Source organism: Acromyrmex echinatior, chromosome 17, assembly GCF_024713525.1.
Source record: "Acromyrmex echinatior isolate Ae372 chromosome 17, ASM2471352v2, whole genome shotgun sequence".
NCBI lineage: Eukaryota > Metazoa > Arthropoda > Insecta > Hymenoptera > Formicidae > Acromyrmex > Acromyrmex echinatior.
This window is the reverse complement of record NC_141868.1, coordinates 3,773,020-3,791,529: the sequence shown is the minus strand read 5'-3', so window position 1 is coordinate 3,791,529 and position 18,510 is coordinate 3,773,020. Positions and strand designations below refer to the sequence as shown.

Sequence of the window (18,510 nt, the reverse complement as noted above, 5' to 3'; positions counted from 1 at the left end):
TGCAATTTTTTCTCTCCTAATTTTGTATTTTTACTTTCTTTCATTCCTTCTTTATTTCTTTTTTTGGAGTGCGACATGTAAAAATATTATTATCATTATAATAAGTCTGTAAAATAAATATTAGCGTAATAATAATAAATCTAAATTTCTTCGTAGTAATTCTGAAACAAATGAATCGATTAAAAATTGTCCAAACGGTATTCTTATCTAAAGAACTCTAAGTTTGGACACTGTCCGATATTTCCAGACTAACTATAGTACGTTTTTAAAAATATTTGAATCAGTTAAAAATCTGCACTTTATTAATCCAAAAATGAACTTAATTTAATTATATACGCATATCAATATTATTATTACAATAATAAATGATGAGACTCTAAAATAAATAATAAATCTCTAAATATACTCTAAAACATTCTAAACACTCTAAAATAAATATAAAATATACATTTTTTCGTAGTAAGCCTGAATCAAATGATGGAGGGAGGGGGGGATGAATAAGAAATTGTCCAAACGAAATTGTCCATTCGAACTCTCGAACAACTCCAGCTGTATCCTCGCAACGATACGATTAGAGGAAACACGAGCACGAGATGATCGAAAACGTGTGTTTGCGATCGCTATTTTTTTTCACCCGCGACGCTAATGAGGAAACGGTTAATATCAATGGCTATTCTTGACGGCGACCGCCGGCAGCGGCAGCAGCGCGGCGTTGCAATCAGCGGGGCTGAAATACGGAGCGCATAAGTAAAGAACCGGCCGCGAAATTATTCAAGACCGATCGATAGACGAAGAGAACGCGCGCGGTCGGTTGACGCAGCGCAACTGAATTTCAGGTATCCGCACGGCATGGCAGCGGAGACAGTGTTTTTCCGTCGCGGGGAAGCCCCGAGACCGAACGATTTTCCCCGCTTTCTTGCCGTCCGAAGGTACACTCTAAAATGTCCTCTTCAAAGAAAATTTTAGTCGATGTAATGCGGGGGAAAAAAATAGATTGGGTAATTCAGCAAAGCTATAGCTTGCTGCACGAATTCAACATCAGTAACTAAGAAGATTTGATGGTTCAACGAAGAAATTATTTCTGTATGATATATTATTACTATGCTAATTCGGCTAATTTTTACAATAAGAATTGCTCATGTAACAAGTTTTTCTTCATTGCAGCAACAAATGTACGCGCCATCTTAGCTAGCATGTTTGTTAAAAATTTTAATCTATGTACTGGATTGACTTTGCATAATAGAAAATTATTTATGCTGTATTAACACATTTGCTGTGCTATTATAATATGATTACTTATAATCGCTTTAATTAATTAATTGTAATTTCATTCTCACAATTTTGCTACTTTAACATTGAAAATTGCTGTATTACAGGATTGTCGCAAAACTGGAAATCAGGAAAATGTCAAGAAATTAGAGAAAAGTCAGGGAATTTTGCAAAATTTTCTGGAAAATAAAAGTTCTTTACTTCAAAGAAATTTATTATACGCCATATCAAACCTACGCAGTTTTGGAAACAACTACCAACTTAACAATTATTAAAATGCAAGCAGTGTCAACATTAATAGAAATTCACATTGCTATGTTAAATTGATCTTTCAACAAAATATTTAACAAAATTCTGTTTCCAAAGCACCACGAAAGTACAAAAAAAATTTTTAAATATTATTGAAAGTCAAGGAAAATCATGAGATTCTGGAAATCAAGGAAAAGTTATAAACTTTTGGATGAGGAATTAGTGATAACCCTGTACAATCAGTGAAATTTTTAATTGTTCTAATAAATCTTTCTTCTCATAATAGTACACGTGTACTATATATCTCGAGTAAAATTTTCCTTGGAGAGGACGTTTTGGAATTAGGAATAATAGGCCGCGCGCACAAGGCACCGGTAAAATTTATTTCCTTGTTTACCCTTGGAACTAACAGCATCCCGCGAGGGGTGGAAACCGGGATGAGACGCGCCGACGGCGTTTCCTCGTCGCGATCTCCTCGAGTAAATAGTCATTATTCGGAAAAGGGTTACTCTCCTCGCGAAACTGTTAGCGTTCGGTATTTAGAAGCCTCATCGGGGTTCTTACGTAACTTCGCGATTGCGTGTACCATCTGTTTCCTATGTCGTGGTTTACTCGGCGCGAGGGATGGAGGAGGAGGTGCCTTGTGTAGAGGCTTTACGTTTTAAGAAAACCTCTATCGACCCAGGAAGGGACACAGGTGTCCTCGCGAGTCGAATGCGATGAGTGCAAGTTCGAACTCGCGTATATATTATATACGCTTTCGACCGCGAAAGTTAGTCCCCGTTAACAAGCAGCGGATCAGTCAGCGGTGGTAGCGTTCTCTCAATATTCAATTGCCTGTGCATATCGCCGGAGGGGGTAGAGAAGAACAGGGCAATTACTATCGATCACAAGGGGTAAGAAGTAAGTGTTGTGTATACGTATATGTGTGTGTGTGTGTGTGTGCGCGCGCACGCGGTACTCACTTTAAAAATAGCCTGTAGAGTACGGCGCTGAAGGTCTGTGAAAACCAGCCGCGGTTTCTTGGGGGCGGGCTGTTGGTGTTCTGCCTGGTTCGCCATCTCGTCTTTCCTCTTGCATGCTGAAATTAGAGGAATTCGTGAGAGAGAGGTAGATACAGAAGAAAGAGAGAGAGAGAGAGAGAGAGAGAGAGAGAGAGAACGGTGCGGTTCACGCGTGCGTTCTCGTTTACATAAATACGACATGCAACTGGGAATCGAGATGTATATATATTTGGAGGTCTAGATTTTCTGATTAAGTTTGTAGAGAAGATTGATAATCGCTGGGTGAAATCTCGATAATAGCACTTTAATTTCGATCCTTTTTGGTAACCAAAGAGAGATTAGTATTCGACAAAATAATTTTTCATAAATAAGAACTGCCAACTGCAAAACTTAAAACTAATCGTCCCTAACTTAATTCCTTAATTATTTTAATTAAACGTATTGCTTAATTATTTAATTAATGACATTGTATTTTACATAAATTACAATTTGCAAAAAATAGAGGAAAACAAAATAGTACGATCAGTTTTTAATCGGTCAAACTGATCTTTAGACTTTTTGTTGCCAGAAGATCGACTTTCAGATTCGAGGCTTCTAGAATCTAACAAACGTTCCGAGAAATATAAGTTTCACAAAAAAATTTGGAATTTTGGGGGCCCAAAGATCATTAACAATAGGATCAAATCTACGTTTTAAGCTATGAAAATTCTGGAATTTAAGAGATGGAAAATTCTGAGAGAAATGATATTTGATAATAACAAATTTATGCGTTTCTCGATTGTCAATTGTACTTGTGACTCTTTAAGATTTGTGAGAATTTACATCAAAACCAAGCGTCATTATCGAGATGCGATTTATACGGTCCGAAGCAACTCGGGAATGAGTCCCGACTCGGAAGGGTGAGATTCTCTCATCGCACCGACCGCTTAATCAAGTCCTTCAATTCGCGTTTTCGTTTCCATTCATGAAACAGAAAGACCTCGACACTGGCGTGCCGTGACATTTTCCGCGTAGTTCCGCATCCTCGCTTCTACACTACGATAAACGGTCTTACGACGATAATCGCAATTACAGAGAAGAGGTGGACGAACAGGATGTGACGCGAGGAGGGAATGGGAAAGAGGGAGGGTGGTTGAGAGAGAGCAGTTGTGGTTTTTCAAACGTAATTTAATCGTACTTACTTCCGCGTTGTGGAATCTGTGCAGCTGAAAGCAGAAAAAAAAGACCGATGTTAGTCAGTAGGAACATGGCTAAATGTCGCACGACCTTTTTTTTTTTTGTATTTTTCTTTCTTTTTTTTTTTGATAGGTCGTTGTTATCTTTTCTCTCGCTTCGCTTTCGCGTTCAAGACAGATATACATTAATAAGGGTAAATAGGTACGTAACGTAGCATGTACACAAGTCATTATAGGAAGGAACTGAGTTGCATACACGAATTTCAAACTTAGAGCTACTGGCTGGCTGGTAATAAATCATACATATCACTAAGGGGGTACGAATAGGGTAGGGGGCGGATGCAAGTGTGTCATAAAGATGCGCATTCTCTCTTTCGTATAAAGGTGACAAGAGAGGAGCGGGATGCTGGCGCAAGAATCCGTGGATCCCTTTTAACTCGCGATTTCTCCGAAAGAGCTCAAGTCCGTGTCGCACTGTACACTGGAGATTAAGGACATTGGAGATTAGAACTAGACTGGTCGGATCGTTTTAATCCGTTTCGTTCTGATTGGCTGAATTCTAATCTCCCAATCACACAATCCTCAATCTCTAATGCGTAGTGTGACATGGGTTTTAAAGCTCGTGTCACATCACTCATTGCGAACGCAAATTGGATTCCGATTGTGTAGAGTCCTAGATAATCAGAGATTAATGAAGAAGGGTATGGTCTGATTGGCTATCGTAGAATACGGTCAAGTTAATGCTGTAAATACTTTGAAGCATTTTTGATTAGCCAATAGTAATATTCTTTCTTCTCATTAGTCAATCAAGTGCTTCAAAGCATTTGTAGTGAGACTTTAACTACGCTCCATTTTAGTAAGAAATTAAAATGGCGTAGTGATCATGATTTAGACAGCCAATCAGTATCCATAAGAAACTAAAATGGCGGCGACAAACTAACCTAATTAATTCAATGTTATATCTAATTATCTAAGAATTATTCTATAGAATTATGAACTATGACTATTATGAATCGTTGACCACTCGATCAGTTTGAAGCAGTCAACGATTCAGGTCGCCAATCGCAGATGAATCTTTATTTTTCACGATCCTTGATCCACATCCGCAACACGTGATGTGACACAGACTTTACGGGGAATCCCGGATCAGCGGATTTCGCGACTCTGAGCCTCAGCACAAAGATGGCCGTAACTGAGTCGTAGTCGTAGATCAACGTAGGTCAGCGCACAATGTTTTGGTCAACCTACAACTACGACTTGCGTTCTCAGTTACGGTCATCTTTGTGCTTAGGCCTTCTCAAGGATGGTCCGCGGCGCTCCTAGGATCCGTGAATTCGAGGACTCGGGAACGTTAAGTGTTCATTGAGAATTCGGTTCCATGAGTCCGCGAAAGCATCCGAGGATCCGGAGCGACCGCAAAGAGGAGCGGTGGAAGGGTTGGGGAAGGGATAGTCCATGGAGCGAGTTTCGTGTTTGTCTTTCTGTATGAAAGCAGAATAGTAAATGTTGTTCCATTGTTACTGAGCAAAAGAAAGGTGTATGTGTGTGTGTAATGTATATATATATATATATATATATATATATATATATCTTTCTCCAGATACATAAATATACATGTATCACCGTGGCGTTTTAATGTGGTCTGAATGACGTGTCGGTGTGTGCCGAGTAAGCGACTTGATTAGTCGGTCGTGAATCAAATTTTCATCCGTCAACGATCGCGCGGCGCGAGTATAACGTACGTATATGTGTTCATGTTCGCGAGAAAGAGATGCGAAAAATCCCGACGGTCCACGTCATCCGCGCGCGCGCAGTTCGTTATATACCTGCATCAGCAGTCGGAATTAAGCAGATCTGGGTTATTCAACCGGTTGGTCCTTAACGATGCGTACAAATATAGTCCGATATCGGCGACAACCAGTTTTATTCACGCTTCTTGCGCGCATTCTCGATTCTTCTCGCGCGCCACTCGAGCGCGGCACGCGTTATAATTGAATTAAGAGCTGACGGCTCCTATTAATTCGTAAGTGCGGCAGGGGAACCGTTGACTTCGCGTTGAAGGTGAGTGGGGGAAAAAAAAGTGCCAACGGTCCTAAATTATTGCGCGCACACACATACGCGCACACACACACATACACATACACGTACAGTGCGTACGTGCATACAGAAATGAATACATAATAATTGATCACCAGGCCACACCAAATTGTTAATAGCCATTCGAACGTAATAGTCCTCCATTCATCTATGAAATAACTATATTTTGTCGTTTCGAGTTTAATGGCCCTTGCCGATCGATAAGCGGTGTTCTCGGTTATAATAATAACAACGATTGCGTCGTTTTCAATTTGACCGTAAAATTAGTTCGAAATTGGAAATGATCGTCTCGCGACTTTTCGCGTTGCGCGTCGCGTTCTCTTCTCCCCTCTCTCCTTCTTTTCAATTATGTAAATTTTAAAAAAAGAGAGAGAGAGAGAGAGAGAGAAAGAAAGAGAGCACGAGAGACAGAGCGAGACAGTTTTGCCGCTTTATCTTCGCGTCGTCCATTTCCTCTCCTCCCCGACGGGATATCGATGGGACACGTCGAATTGGAGGGATGTTATATTTAAGATCCATTTGCTCGTCCGAGCCTTTTATTGAATTTTTAAAACCTTCCGAGATGATTCGGAGAGATTTAACCCCTTCGTCGGACGCGACAGTTTTGTTCGAGGCAACACATACATATGTACGCTCTTTTCCTCTCTTTCTCTTTTTCAGTTCGAATAAATAAATCATTCTGATATTTATTTAAAAAAAAAAATACAATACTCCGGGGACGAAAGGGTCGGGCAAAGTTTAAGTGCTCTCGGATATGGAAGCTGTTATATGCGAGACTAATGGAAAATAGAGAGAGAGAGAGAGTGAGAGAAGGGGAAGGGGGGAGAGAAATAAGAGAAACGTACAAAAAAATCTTCCTTTGCTGTGCCGCTCGTGAAGGACTAATTTCGCTACGTGGCTGAACGAACCGGTTCCACGAATGGGAGGGTTGGTAACTGGAATGTCGATCCGCGTCGCGAGAAATGAAACGTCAGGATGGGTTCCGCGCGTGTCGTCGACACGATCGCGGAGGGCAAAGGTCGCGGATATGGGGCGGCAGTCCGCAGATCCGTTGGACGCGGGAACGCCGTTCCGGATAAACGCGAAAGGCAATCGCGTGCCATTAGCAAGGACCGATAACGGGTGAAAGGAGCGAGCTGGAAAGAAAAAAATTGCACGAGAAAATAGGGACAGCTTCGGCGCGGAAGGGATGACGAGGGGAGGGGTGGACGCGAAAGCAGTAAGGGCGGATGGGACGAGATGGAAAATTGACGCGTTCATTATTGCCCGGAGCTTTGGGAGCGGAAAACAAAGAGAAAGAGACAGAGAGAAAGAGAGGGAGGAGTGAAACAGAGGGGATCGACTTGTAAGAGCCATGAGGCACTTTGTGCGCCTCTTCCGGTAATCGAGACGATTTATTTATCTGACGATGACAAATTGGGACCTGCGAGTCTATTCCGAAAATTTGGGAAACTGAAACTGTACCAAAATTATATCTGTGAATGCTCGATTTATTATTGAAATTACTCGTATATTGGGTAAAAAAAAAAACAATTCCTTCACTCTTTTTTTAAAACAGTTATTTAATTTATTTTTATCAATCAATGCTGTAACCTTTTCTTATATTATTATAATGGAATATTATATTAAATAATTTAAAGGAAAAGTTATGTAAAAAATGTTCGTAAAATTCTTATTCTTTGTGCTGTAAACATTTGTGACATTCTTTAATTGGACCACGAGTAACTTTCTAACGAATAATTTGTAACTAAGAATGAAGTGGCCAAATTGCTGACAATTATTGACGTGTCCAATGAAAATGCGATCAAATTATCTCATTTTGTTAGTCATATAATATTCATATCTGTCGTTGTATCGCGCGTAATTTCACTTTAACGCCGTAATCGAAGATCATATATTTGGAGGACACGAGTGAATACGATCGGAAATTGCCAACAAATTAGAATAAAAGAGACAGAGAGAAAAAGAGAGGGAGAGAGAGAGAGAGAGAGCAAGAGAAGAAATGATTGTTCGTGTTGTCGATTCTACCAAATTATTGCAAATTATCGAGAATCGATTGTCGCGCGATATGAAAATAAAAATCAGTCTCTCCGTCGCGATTCTGCTGTTCTTAAATCTGCAAAAGGAAGATTCTAAAAAATTACAGGAACGTGTCAACGGCACTTTAAATTGACATTTAAGTAACGTAATAATTAACTCGAGGAATTATATAATCTCTTTTAATTACGTTTCTTATTAGTGATTACAATTTAATACCGTCGTCGAGATATTCTTTGAAGCTTTCAAAATCTATTCCATGTTCATTCGGCGAGTCCGGAAAGCAAAGAGTTCTTATCCATGAATTCTTAAGTTTTGTTATCGCGTTATAATTCGCGGAGCATCTCGTCGTTTTTGAAAAGTTTATTCGCCAAGAAATGCGCCGCGACAAGACGAATTTACTCGACGCGACGTTTCGCTCAAAATTCGGGGTTGCGTCGAACAAGCGAACGTCAAACTACCCCCGATTCGCATCGCCGCGCGATGCATCGCGATAAAGCATTAACGATTTGCCGGTCGCCGCGACGCGGAAACTTCTTAGAAAATAATTCAGACGGCGTACATTTGCACTTTGCTCCGGGAGACTACCGGTGAAGAAAAGCGACAGTTTTATGGAGGAACACACGAGACAGCTCGGAGAAATTTGATCGAGAAAAACTGTACAAAACTCAATGAATTCACCAAACGTTATTTTTATTCAAGATGAAAATTTAATTTTCATACAGGGAATACTTTTAATATTTTAATATTTTTAATATTTTTGGTTATAAATATAAACGAACACGACTTTGTAAGATTCTCCTTTAAATCTGAATTTTTATCCCTTATTGTTTTACAAAATGTAATAAAAAAATTAATTTTGAAGTTTTCACTCTCATCTTCGAATGGAAGTTCAAGTTTAAAAATTTTAGAATTTTTTCCATAAATCACTAACACTATTTAGAAATTCTTCTTTATGCTTTGAATTTTTTGAAATAGAATCTCATTTTAAAGAAAAAAATTGAGTCAAGTCTTGAAAAAGAGTTCAATTTTCAATCTTTAAAATTAAGATTTTATTCTTCAGAGTAAGATTTATTCTAAAAGTTTTAAATTTGATCTTTTTACTCTTACCTTTTAACAAAATTTAATAATAAAAAATATTAATTTTGAAATTAATTTTGAGGTACATTTATATCTTTGATAATGGAAGTTCACGAATTTTTTAATTCTTAGAATTTTTGATCATAAATATCGCTAACACAACTTTGAGATTCAACTTTCTTCTTTAAGTTTAATTTTTCACTTCCTTTTTTTTTTACACAATTGAATAATAAAAAAAAATTACTTTTGAAATTAATTTTGAAATTCTCTTATGGTTTGATAATTGTAAGGTACACTGATATCTTTGGGGCGCAATATCTTCGAGATTCAAGCGTTACTTTAATTAAATTCTTGTGCGTTTCTAATGTTTCCATTCTATGAAATAACGATCCCTCAGGTTTGGAATTTATTTTTAATAAAATCAACGTATAACCCAAACGAAAAAAGGAGGAAAAACTCGAAGTTAAGAATGGATCGTTAGATTTTAATGCGTTTGTTTGGAATCGACGTGGAAAGGGGTAGAAAGGCGAGTTTAAAAATACCCGAGCTAGAATTAGGGAAACAATAAAATCAAGGGTGTGTATCACGGCCGGGGTGGTTAGCATATATCGGGTGAGTTTGTCAACGACGCGGTCGCTTTGACGAACGGCCCCGTGCAACAGCAGCCAATCAGACCGCGTGAAAAATCTGATGGAATACGTGCGCGCGCGCGCGCACGGTGGGAGGCTTAATCGAACGTGATTCAAAGTCGACGACGATGCACTACGATCTTCGTCTCTGTGTGTGTGTGTGTGTGTGCGTGTGTGTATCGTGCACACGTAGGCGCGTTGCATACGGACGTAACAAAAGCGGAAGTGATGGCGGGGATGTTCCCGATGCTTTGTACTCTGCCGAAGAGACGATGCCTTTCTCGAACAGTACGCGGTGACAAGCTCCACGTGGGTCAAAAGGTTGGGTAAAATGCACCTCGCCGGAAGGTGCACTTCGGAGGAAACCGTCCTTCGTCCAACGTTGGACGTTGAGTCGTTAATTTTAAACGCAGCCCCGATCGCGGATTTAACTCTCCGTCGGCCAAGTTGGGCTTTGAGGACATTGTCGATTCCAGCAGATATAAATAATAATAACAATAATAGCCAAATAGTAATGGTGGAGTCCGATGGATATAAATAATAAATAAAGTCTGATAGATATAAATAATAAGAATAACAATAATAGCTGAATAGTAATATATTCTATTTTTAGAAATTAACTTATTATTTTAGACTCTTTATTTTAGTTTTTGTTAATTCAATTTTAAGAGTCCTTATTTGTTTGTTTTGAATGATAATAGCTACTTTAATGATGTGCAATATTATAAAGACAAGAAGTTATACAAAATGCAAAATAAGAAGAATCATGAAGGTATGTACTGTGACTCTCTTTTCTAAGTTGGAAGTCCAGAGTCCAATAAAAGAAAATAAGTAAAGAGATGTACGAAACGTGGAGTATCGGTCATAATGTTGCTTAAGGACCTGAATCTAAATCTGAATTTAAAAACTAATAAATTTCAATCTGTAAAAAATAAGTAAAATACAATCCGACTTCTACGATAGTAAAAACTTGTTGTGAAGCTTCCACAAGTATGCATGAATATATTCAGACTTTTTGTGCAGTCCCCGGAACACAATACAAAAAATCTACCCTCAAGCTCAAAGACCCAGATTGTTGACGGAAAGTGCAAAACTCCACGCAGAGTTAATTCGCAATTGAGGAACTGCAAGATCGCGATATCCCGAGAAAACTTGGCGAGCTCCGCTGTCGGGAGAGATTATCTCACGAGATAATTACACGTAAACTCACGTCCTTATAAAAAAAAATATTTCGTAATATTCTTGAAAAGATAGCAGCTAGAAAGCGAGCGGTTTGCTGAAGTAATTATCAAAGGTAAATTTCGCGATCGAGAGAGAGACTAGCCGAGTGGCTCGACTTGACTCGAGAAGACGTCAGTGCTCGAGGGCTAATATAGGGGTGATATAGGTAGCTTGGGCTAGCCAGTCCCGCGGATTGCTTCGTTTTCCAATCAAAATCGAGTTTGTCACTTGAGGGTCAAACGAGGATGGCGGCGAGGGGGCGGGGGATGGTGGGCACGTTCACCCACATACTCGAGAGCGGAGAACTCGAGCCGCTGTTTGGAATAACTCAAGAATGATTGCGATCTCGTTCCCAAGCGAGGTACCCGTCCGCTGGCGTCACGTGGCCCCAATAGCCCCTTGATATATATATAATAAAATAATACACGCACGCGACCACCCCCTCCGTTCCGTTTTGGTTATATACACGGAGTCTCGGAGGTTATCTCGGCGAAAGACTGAATTAAAAAGATGGCGATTATGCTGATATCGAGTTAAATTGTGAACTCAAGACTTGAATTATTTACAATTCGTGAAGGTTAATGAAGGCAAATGAAAAACTGATATTTTAAGTGTACGTGAGAAATCGAAATATTATTTGCGGCAGCTCTATGCGAACTTCTCGAGATTGCTGTAACCAAGAATTTTGGAATTTTTTTTTAATTTTTGGCACTAATAAGATTTTGAGAATTTTCTTTAAATGAATTTTTCAATGAATTTTTTTACTCCTTATTTGTTTAGAAAATTTAATAATAAAGAAATATTAATTTCGACTCGTGTTCTATAATTTAATTTTTCTTTAGAATCGATGTACGTTGTTATTTTTGTTTACAAAAATTAATGAACATTAATTTTTAAATTAATTTTAAGTTCACTTATTCGATAATTTTAGTGGTGCACTTACATCTCGGTAACTTCTTTGACAATGGAGGTTCAAGGATTTTTACATTTTTGATCATACATCGCTAAGGCGACTTTAAAATTCTTTTTTAGATTTTATCTCCTTATTTTTCCATAAAATATAATGAGAAGAATAAATAATCAAAATAAATGAAGATTGATTTTGAAATTCTCCGGTTGTCTTTGATAACTTTCGAATGCAATATCTCCCTTTGAAAATGAAGGTCCAAGCATTAAATTCGGCTTTCTGGTGAGGTTCACTCGTCAGAGATCCAACAATCCCATTGCCGATCGGTGTCCCGTTGCCTCGCTCGAACAAGTTTCGCATTCCGCGACAGAGTTCGCGGACGCGGCCGGCTTCTTTCGAATTTTCTCGCTTCGTTGAGATTTATGGCAGCGATTCGATTTTATTGCTTATTGCTCGGCGCGCCGACCGGCGATATTCGCGGTGTCCCATTTCGTGTTCCTCCCTTGCGCCCTGCCACCCTTTGTCCCGCGATCCCCTCTCCCTCTGGTCCAACCTGGTGTCTGTAATTCTTTTTTCTCCTTCCTCGAAAGGGTGGAATCGACGATTTCGGAGATGACGTTTTAATCCTGGCTATGGAGATTATTGCGCGTTTTATTTAAACTTGTAATAAAAATATAAGACGACTTTTTATAATTTTTATAATGAATGTATAACTATTTCATTTGATGAATGGAGCGAACAGTTCTATGATTGTTGCAAGATCAATTTCTAAAAGTAAAATAAAATCGCACACCTTCCATCTTGCACACACGCACGCACACGATTTTGTTAAAGTATCTAAAAATTTAGCTACATTCAGACCTGAAAATAAATTTTGTCGATTTATCACAATAATTATGTAAGACGGTCAAGCCGATTGCTTGATGTAAAAAACTTTTTACTGCTCATCATGTTTGTGTTCTCTATATAATTATTTTGATGAATCAGTAAAATTGTTTTCAGATTTGTGTCCACATAAATTTTTAGATATTTTATCTGTATGGACACGCTGCACTGAGAGAAAAAATTATTTTATGATATTAATTACTATAATGTAATTATTTTTAGTGCCAACTACACATATAATTATTATAACTAACATTACAGCAGTAAGGTAACATGTAATTAGTACAAATATCAAAATTTCTCTCTCAGTACCTATTTAACTTTCCGGAGCTGACGTCAAAATCTGTAACACAATCACTGGGTCCGTAAGACTTACTTTTATGTTAATTAAAAAAAACGAATACTATATTTATACAAGAATAATCCAAATTTGCAGATGTAATAACGAAAAGGAAGATTTTACTGAAACATTAAAAAATTTAGCTGAAAATACAGATTTGAAAATAATTTTCACTATAATTATATTACAATAAATTATAATTGCGCATCATGCTTGAGATTTAGTTAGTTTTCAAATATTTCAGCCGTTTTTTTCCGTCTAAAGAAAAAGAAAAGAAATTTGACACTTGACAAGGAGATTTATATTGAGTAGGTCAACAAATTAATCGTCCAGTTCGGAAAGGTTAAGAAAAATCCCGACGAGTTTAAATCGCGAAGATCGATTGGCGGCAACTACATCCTTACGTATTGCGAAATCGGCAAATTTCTCGGCACTCGTAGATGTTTGGTGTTTACTGTTGTAGTTGACTCGGTACATGTAACTCGTGAGAGTTGTTCGACGCGTATATGATACAGCACAGATACCACGAAAAGTTATAAATCAGTCAAATTATCCGCTACCCGCGCGAGTTTATTCCGAGTTTTCGATTACAATTCTGTCGAATGCATTTACGAACTACGTTAATTACAGATTAACGCGTAAGTCGTTCATTAATTCAAGCGCGCCAAATATCAGAACGCGCAAACAGAAGCGCGACCCGAAATACGGCGAGAATACGTAACTAACATCGTTAATACTTACGTGTGTTTGCGTGCACAATATGTCGTATTGCACCTAAATGTAATTAAACATTATGCATATTTCGTGTAACGTTCGGTTGACCTTAACAGAGAGACTGCACGATTTTGGTGGTGGGCTAATTTCCGCAAACCGTCCTGAATTCACCCCGGCATAACATGGAAGAACTTTTTACAAGGTTTCGCGACAACGAGAACCTTCGTCTGTCAGAGAAATGAATTAAGGGCGGTTTGGAAAGAGACAAACTTATTAACTTTTACACAGACTGCGAGAAAAGTATTCACAAGTAGGTACTTGCGACTGTAATTGCATGGTAAAGTAATTGTTGTGATTAGAAGCTCTACTTTTATAATTATTACTGCCAACATTAGCAATAATATTTATATTTTTTACACAGTACACTTTACTTTTCCAAGAGATGTCCTTGTAATTCTATTTATTTTTTCTAAATTCTTTGGAATGAATCTCACTTTACTTTTTCGGAATGAGATTCTTTAGAAAAGAAGAATAAAATGAAATATATTTCGAAAACAACTACAGATTATAAAAGTACAAATATAATATAATAATCACTCTTTAGCAGCAACAATTATGAAAGTTGATTTCTTAATCACAATCACTTTACCATGCAATTATAGTCACAAATTATATCAAATACTTTTCTCTCAGTGCACATCTTTACATTTCAATATTCACTTGCTGTATGATATACGCGTCGAGTGTATCCAACGGATGGGAATTGTACTTGTATCTGTGCTCGAGACTTCCTCTCGACATTCATGCTTTGTCTTGTTGAAGGGGGGGGGGGGTGGTTTCGACTAACAAATTACGAGGGGCTGGTTTTTAGGGCTGAGCAAAGGGGGCGGGCGGGCAAGTACTACCTGGCGGGAGGGCTATTTGTCAATCCATTTAACAGCTAAGTAAGGTTGGTAACTCTCAGTACAGCTCTATAGTCATGGGGATTGTCTGGCGGGGGGGGGGGGTTGTTCTGCACGCAGCAAGATGCTCGCGTCTATCGAGACATCGCATTCCCAAGCCACGCGTCGACAAACCTTCCGCTCGCCTGTCGATCATTAAATCCTGGCTAGGAGTTTAAGGACGAAATTTTCCCAGCCAGGAAACATCATTCGCTCTTATAAACGGGCGTCGCAAATTACGGAAATTGATAATTGTAATACAAAGACGATTAATTTCGCTTTCAGAAAAATTCTTCGTGTCTCAAGACGTATATATATATATATATATATATATATATATATATATATATATATATATATATATATATATACACGTATAAGTGCGTCTATAAGAGCACGTATTCTCTACAATCAATGTAGAGTCTACATTAAGGTCGTCAGGCACGCGCAGGGCGCAGTGAAACTCGTCGACGCTTGGCGCGGCGGCAGTTCGTCTAAAGATCACTTTTCCCCGTGTGGTACGTCTTCGTGTCGTGTTCTAAGGACAAAGACGCGAGAGACAGAGAAGGGCACCGGAAACGAGGGCGCCGGGTGGTCCCACGTGTTGGGTCGCCCGTCCTCGTTTCCATGCCGTAGAGCAAACGTAACAAACAAACTTTTCGAATCGCCGTCGTCGGATTCGCCACGAAAGGATCGCGCGGCCCGCAACTGGGTGTCCCACCTTCCAAAGGGCGCGATGTAGGGCGTCGCACGCGGAGGTCTCTGATGTGAGGTGCAATTTACGTGGGAAAGTATCTATAAGTAAATTAACCTTTAACCCATTACATCGTAATAATGCGAAATGCAACGTTAGCAAGATCCTCGTAGCCAGTCAATTCCTCGTCTTTGTTTCTTCTGTTTTTTTTTTTTAAAGCTACAACCTTGGTCAAAAGCATGAAGCACCCACACAAATTGACGTAAACGTTCTGTATGTAATAAAAATTAAATAAAAAAAAAAGTTTGATTGAAAAACGATATTTATTTTTAACATTTTCAATATTTTATTCATCTTCCTTTGAATATTTATATTACTGCCCTTTCCAAGAAAATTGACAAAGCTTTGTATTCTGACCAAGCATAGGCGTGTTCAGGGAAGAGGAGATTCAAATATTCCCTCAAATTTTTTATTCACTTTTTTAATTCTTTATTTTTTATTTGTTATTTCTCTTCCGCGTTGTTCATTTTTTTTTTCATTTCTAATTAAAGAAATATCACTGGCTCTGAATAAATTTTTTGTTATCACATAAAATTTTTTTTTCTCTCTGTTATGATCATGTATATAATTTCTGAAGCTTTCAGTAGTTGGAGCTTTGACAGTGTATCCAATAAAGAAAGTTTTTGCAACGTTTTTTTTTGAGACGCAAAATGCGCATTTTTAATGACTATATTTTACTTACACTTTGCTAAAAAAAAAAAAAAAAAAAAATAATTATATATGATTTACAAAACTTAATATTTTTTCCATTCAAAAAATCAGAAACGAGAAGGAAACATCCTAATCTCTGAAATATAAAAAAAAATAATTCGTTAAATGCAAAAATTGCTATTTACAGTAATAACAGAATGGATAATTTTTTTCCGAAAGAAAATCCTGGTTTACGCCCATGTGATCAAGGTTGTAGATTTTCTCGCGGATTTCGAGCCGAGCAATTGAAGCTCGAATTAATGAACGGGACGCGTTTCGGTAAAAGAGATAGAGAGGATAAAAAAAGAAATAGAGAAACGAAGACGTTTGACAGCTGGGGATATCGCGGAATTGTCATATTTCGCATTCGGGCAATATTTCCCGGGCTCGGAAATAAATAAATTGCCTCACGTCAGAACACCTTCGGTCGCTCGTGCTGGTCTTATCGCGCGCGTGTGCAACGTGCGCGTGTGTGTCGCGTGTACGTACATGTGTGTGTGTGTGTGTGCGCGCGCGCGCGCTTTTGTTACGTGTGGATGTACATATACGTGTGTGCAGCGTTGCACTGTCGCGGCGACGGCGACGGCGATGACGGCACACGACGCCCTTGTGTTGCGCGCTTGTGGAGGGCTATTTTCGTTCAGGGACACCCTCGTGCGGAGGGCCGCGCGCGCCCGCACGGTGGTGACCTCCTCCCCCCAGTTTGTTTTGAATTATCCCGACTACCCCCTGCTTCCTTCGCCCAAAACGTGCGCTCTTTTCGGGTGAATCGACCGGCGATCACCGCCGCGATGTGCACCCCTTCATCCCCTTCGTCGCGCATCGCGGCGGCGGACAGACCCGAAGACGCAGAACGGAGGGGAAAATCTTCGTTAGAGTCACTCTCGTGAATATTACGTAATATAATATGTATATGTTAGCCATGCAGTATATGTACTACTAATATATTTATATATATAATATATATTTATAGAGATATATATAGATGGAGATATATTGACTGAGATATACAGCCCGGTGGCGTTTTATTGAGAAATTCATCTCTCTTCTCCTCCGAAAAAAAAAAAAAAAAAACCGACTGACCGGCCGTATCGTCCCCCACCCTCCCCTTCCCCCTCTTTTTGCTTTCAATCTCTCTTTATTCTTTCTTTACTCCGTTAAAAGGCGCTCTTCCCTCTCTCTTCCTTCGGGCAATGCAACTCTCAATTGTGTTTAACGCGCACCCCTCGTGATTCTCGCAGCTTTCGCTCGTAAACGTCACTGATGTGGGTACGATCAATCTCAGGCTGGAAAATTAACGCGTTTCGATCTTTGATATTCTCACGGCTCTACAACGCCGACGCATTCGAGAGATCGGCGTTCCAGAATCCGGAACGAAGAGTGTCTGAGTGTTAACGCGAGGAGTGCCTGCGATCGCGGGGGTGTTTCGGGGATACCCTTTTGCCGATGTATTTCAACCACGGGGCAAGTGTTCTGTGGGCGAATTGAACGTTCGAGTACGAGATATCTGTGGTTCGCCTATTCGCATATATAATTTACAGCCGAATTTGAGATAGCTTTTGGAATCACTTTTTGAAAAAAGTGTACAATTTTGCGTGCGTGCGTGCGTATGTATGTGTGTCTCCTGATGTACTTGTGTCTGCGTGTGCGTGCGTGCGTGAGTGTTTGTCCCAGCGTGGCTTCGTCCACTCGGAGGAAAAGATTTAGTGGTGGCGACTATAAAGGTCACGACTATTCAAGTTTTATGAGTGGAGAATTAATGTACACAGTTGAGTAAATTATTCTACAGTTGTAGCAACTATAAAATAGTATATTCGACTACACACTTCATTTTTATTGCGACTATAAGTAGTCGCTTTTTATGCTACTATTATTTTGTAGTTATTACATCTATAAAATAGTGTTTATTAAATTACTATTTTACAGTAGTAACAACTATAAAACACTTTAGCCAATTATATTATTTTATAATGATTACTACAACTATAAAATAGTTCAGAGACAACTATTTTATAATTATTACTATAAAATAGTTTCTTTTATTCAACTATACTATTTTATAGTCATTACAACTTTATTCGACTATTATTTTATAGTTTTTCCAACTACGCCATTACAACACAGATCATTCCAGCAAAGTTACAACAGCATTGTAACATCCCAGAAATATTGCAAACATTGCAGCAATATTGCTGCCAGTGTTATATGAGTTAATTCAACTATCAACATTAATTCTATGCATAAAACTTTTATAGTTGTCACCTTTATAGTCGTCACTATGTTTTTCTCTGAGTGTGCTTACTTCTGATCGAATGAACACATTGGATGACGGGATCGATTGTAACCTTCGCAGAACATGATCGTGACTATCGGGGCTAAAGAAACGTTGATTCGTATTCATGTCTTTGACTCGTAATAGCGAAGAGCTCATTCATCGTCATTCGTGAGCGAGAAATTTTTATTCCGCATTTCGTGCGGCAAGTCAATTTTCTGAACGAAAAAAAAAAAAAAATAGAAA

General features: G+C 38.8%; 1 protein-coding gene across 6 annotated transcripts in view; it reads right to left on the bottom strand.

The window, feature by feature from the left end:
• The window catches only part of LOC105151894 (uncharacterized), a 121,451-nt gene that overhangs the window by 20,919 nt on the left and 82,022 nt on the right, over positions 1-18,510 (bottom strand). For 4 of the 6 annotated variants that reach the window (XM_087415011.1, XM_087415013.1, XM_087415015.1 and 1 more), the window contains 2 exons: positions 3,704-3,727; positions 2,484-2,599 (listed from right to left, as the gene is read on the bottom strand). In XM_087415011.1, coding sequence (XP_087271137.1) covers positions 2,484-2,599; positions 3,704-3,727 — 140 coding nt within the window. The remainder of the gene's footprint in view (positions 1-2,483; positions 2,600-3,703; positions 3,728-18,510) is intronic. The other 2 variants (XM_087415012.1, XM_087415014.1) reach the window with 1 other exon arrangement.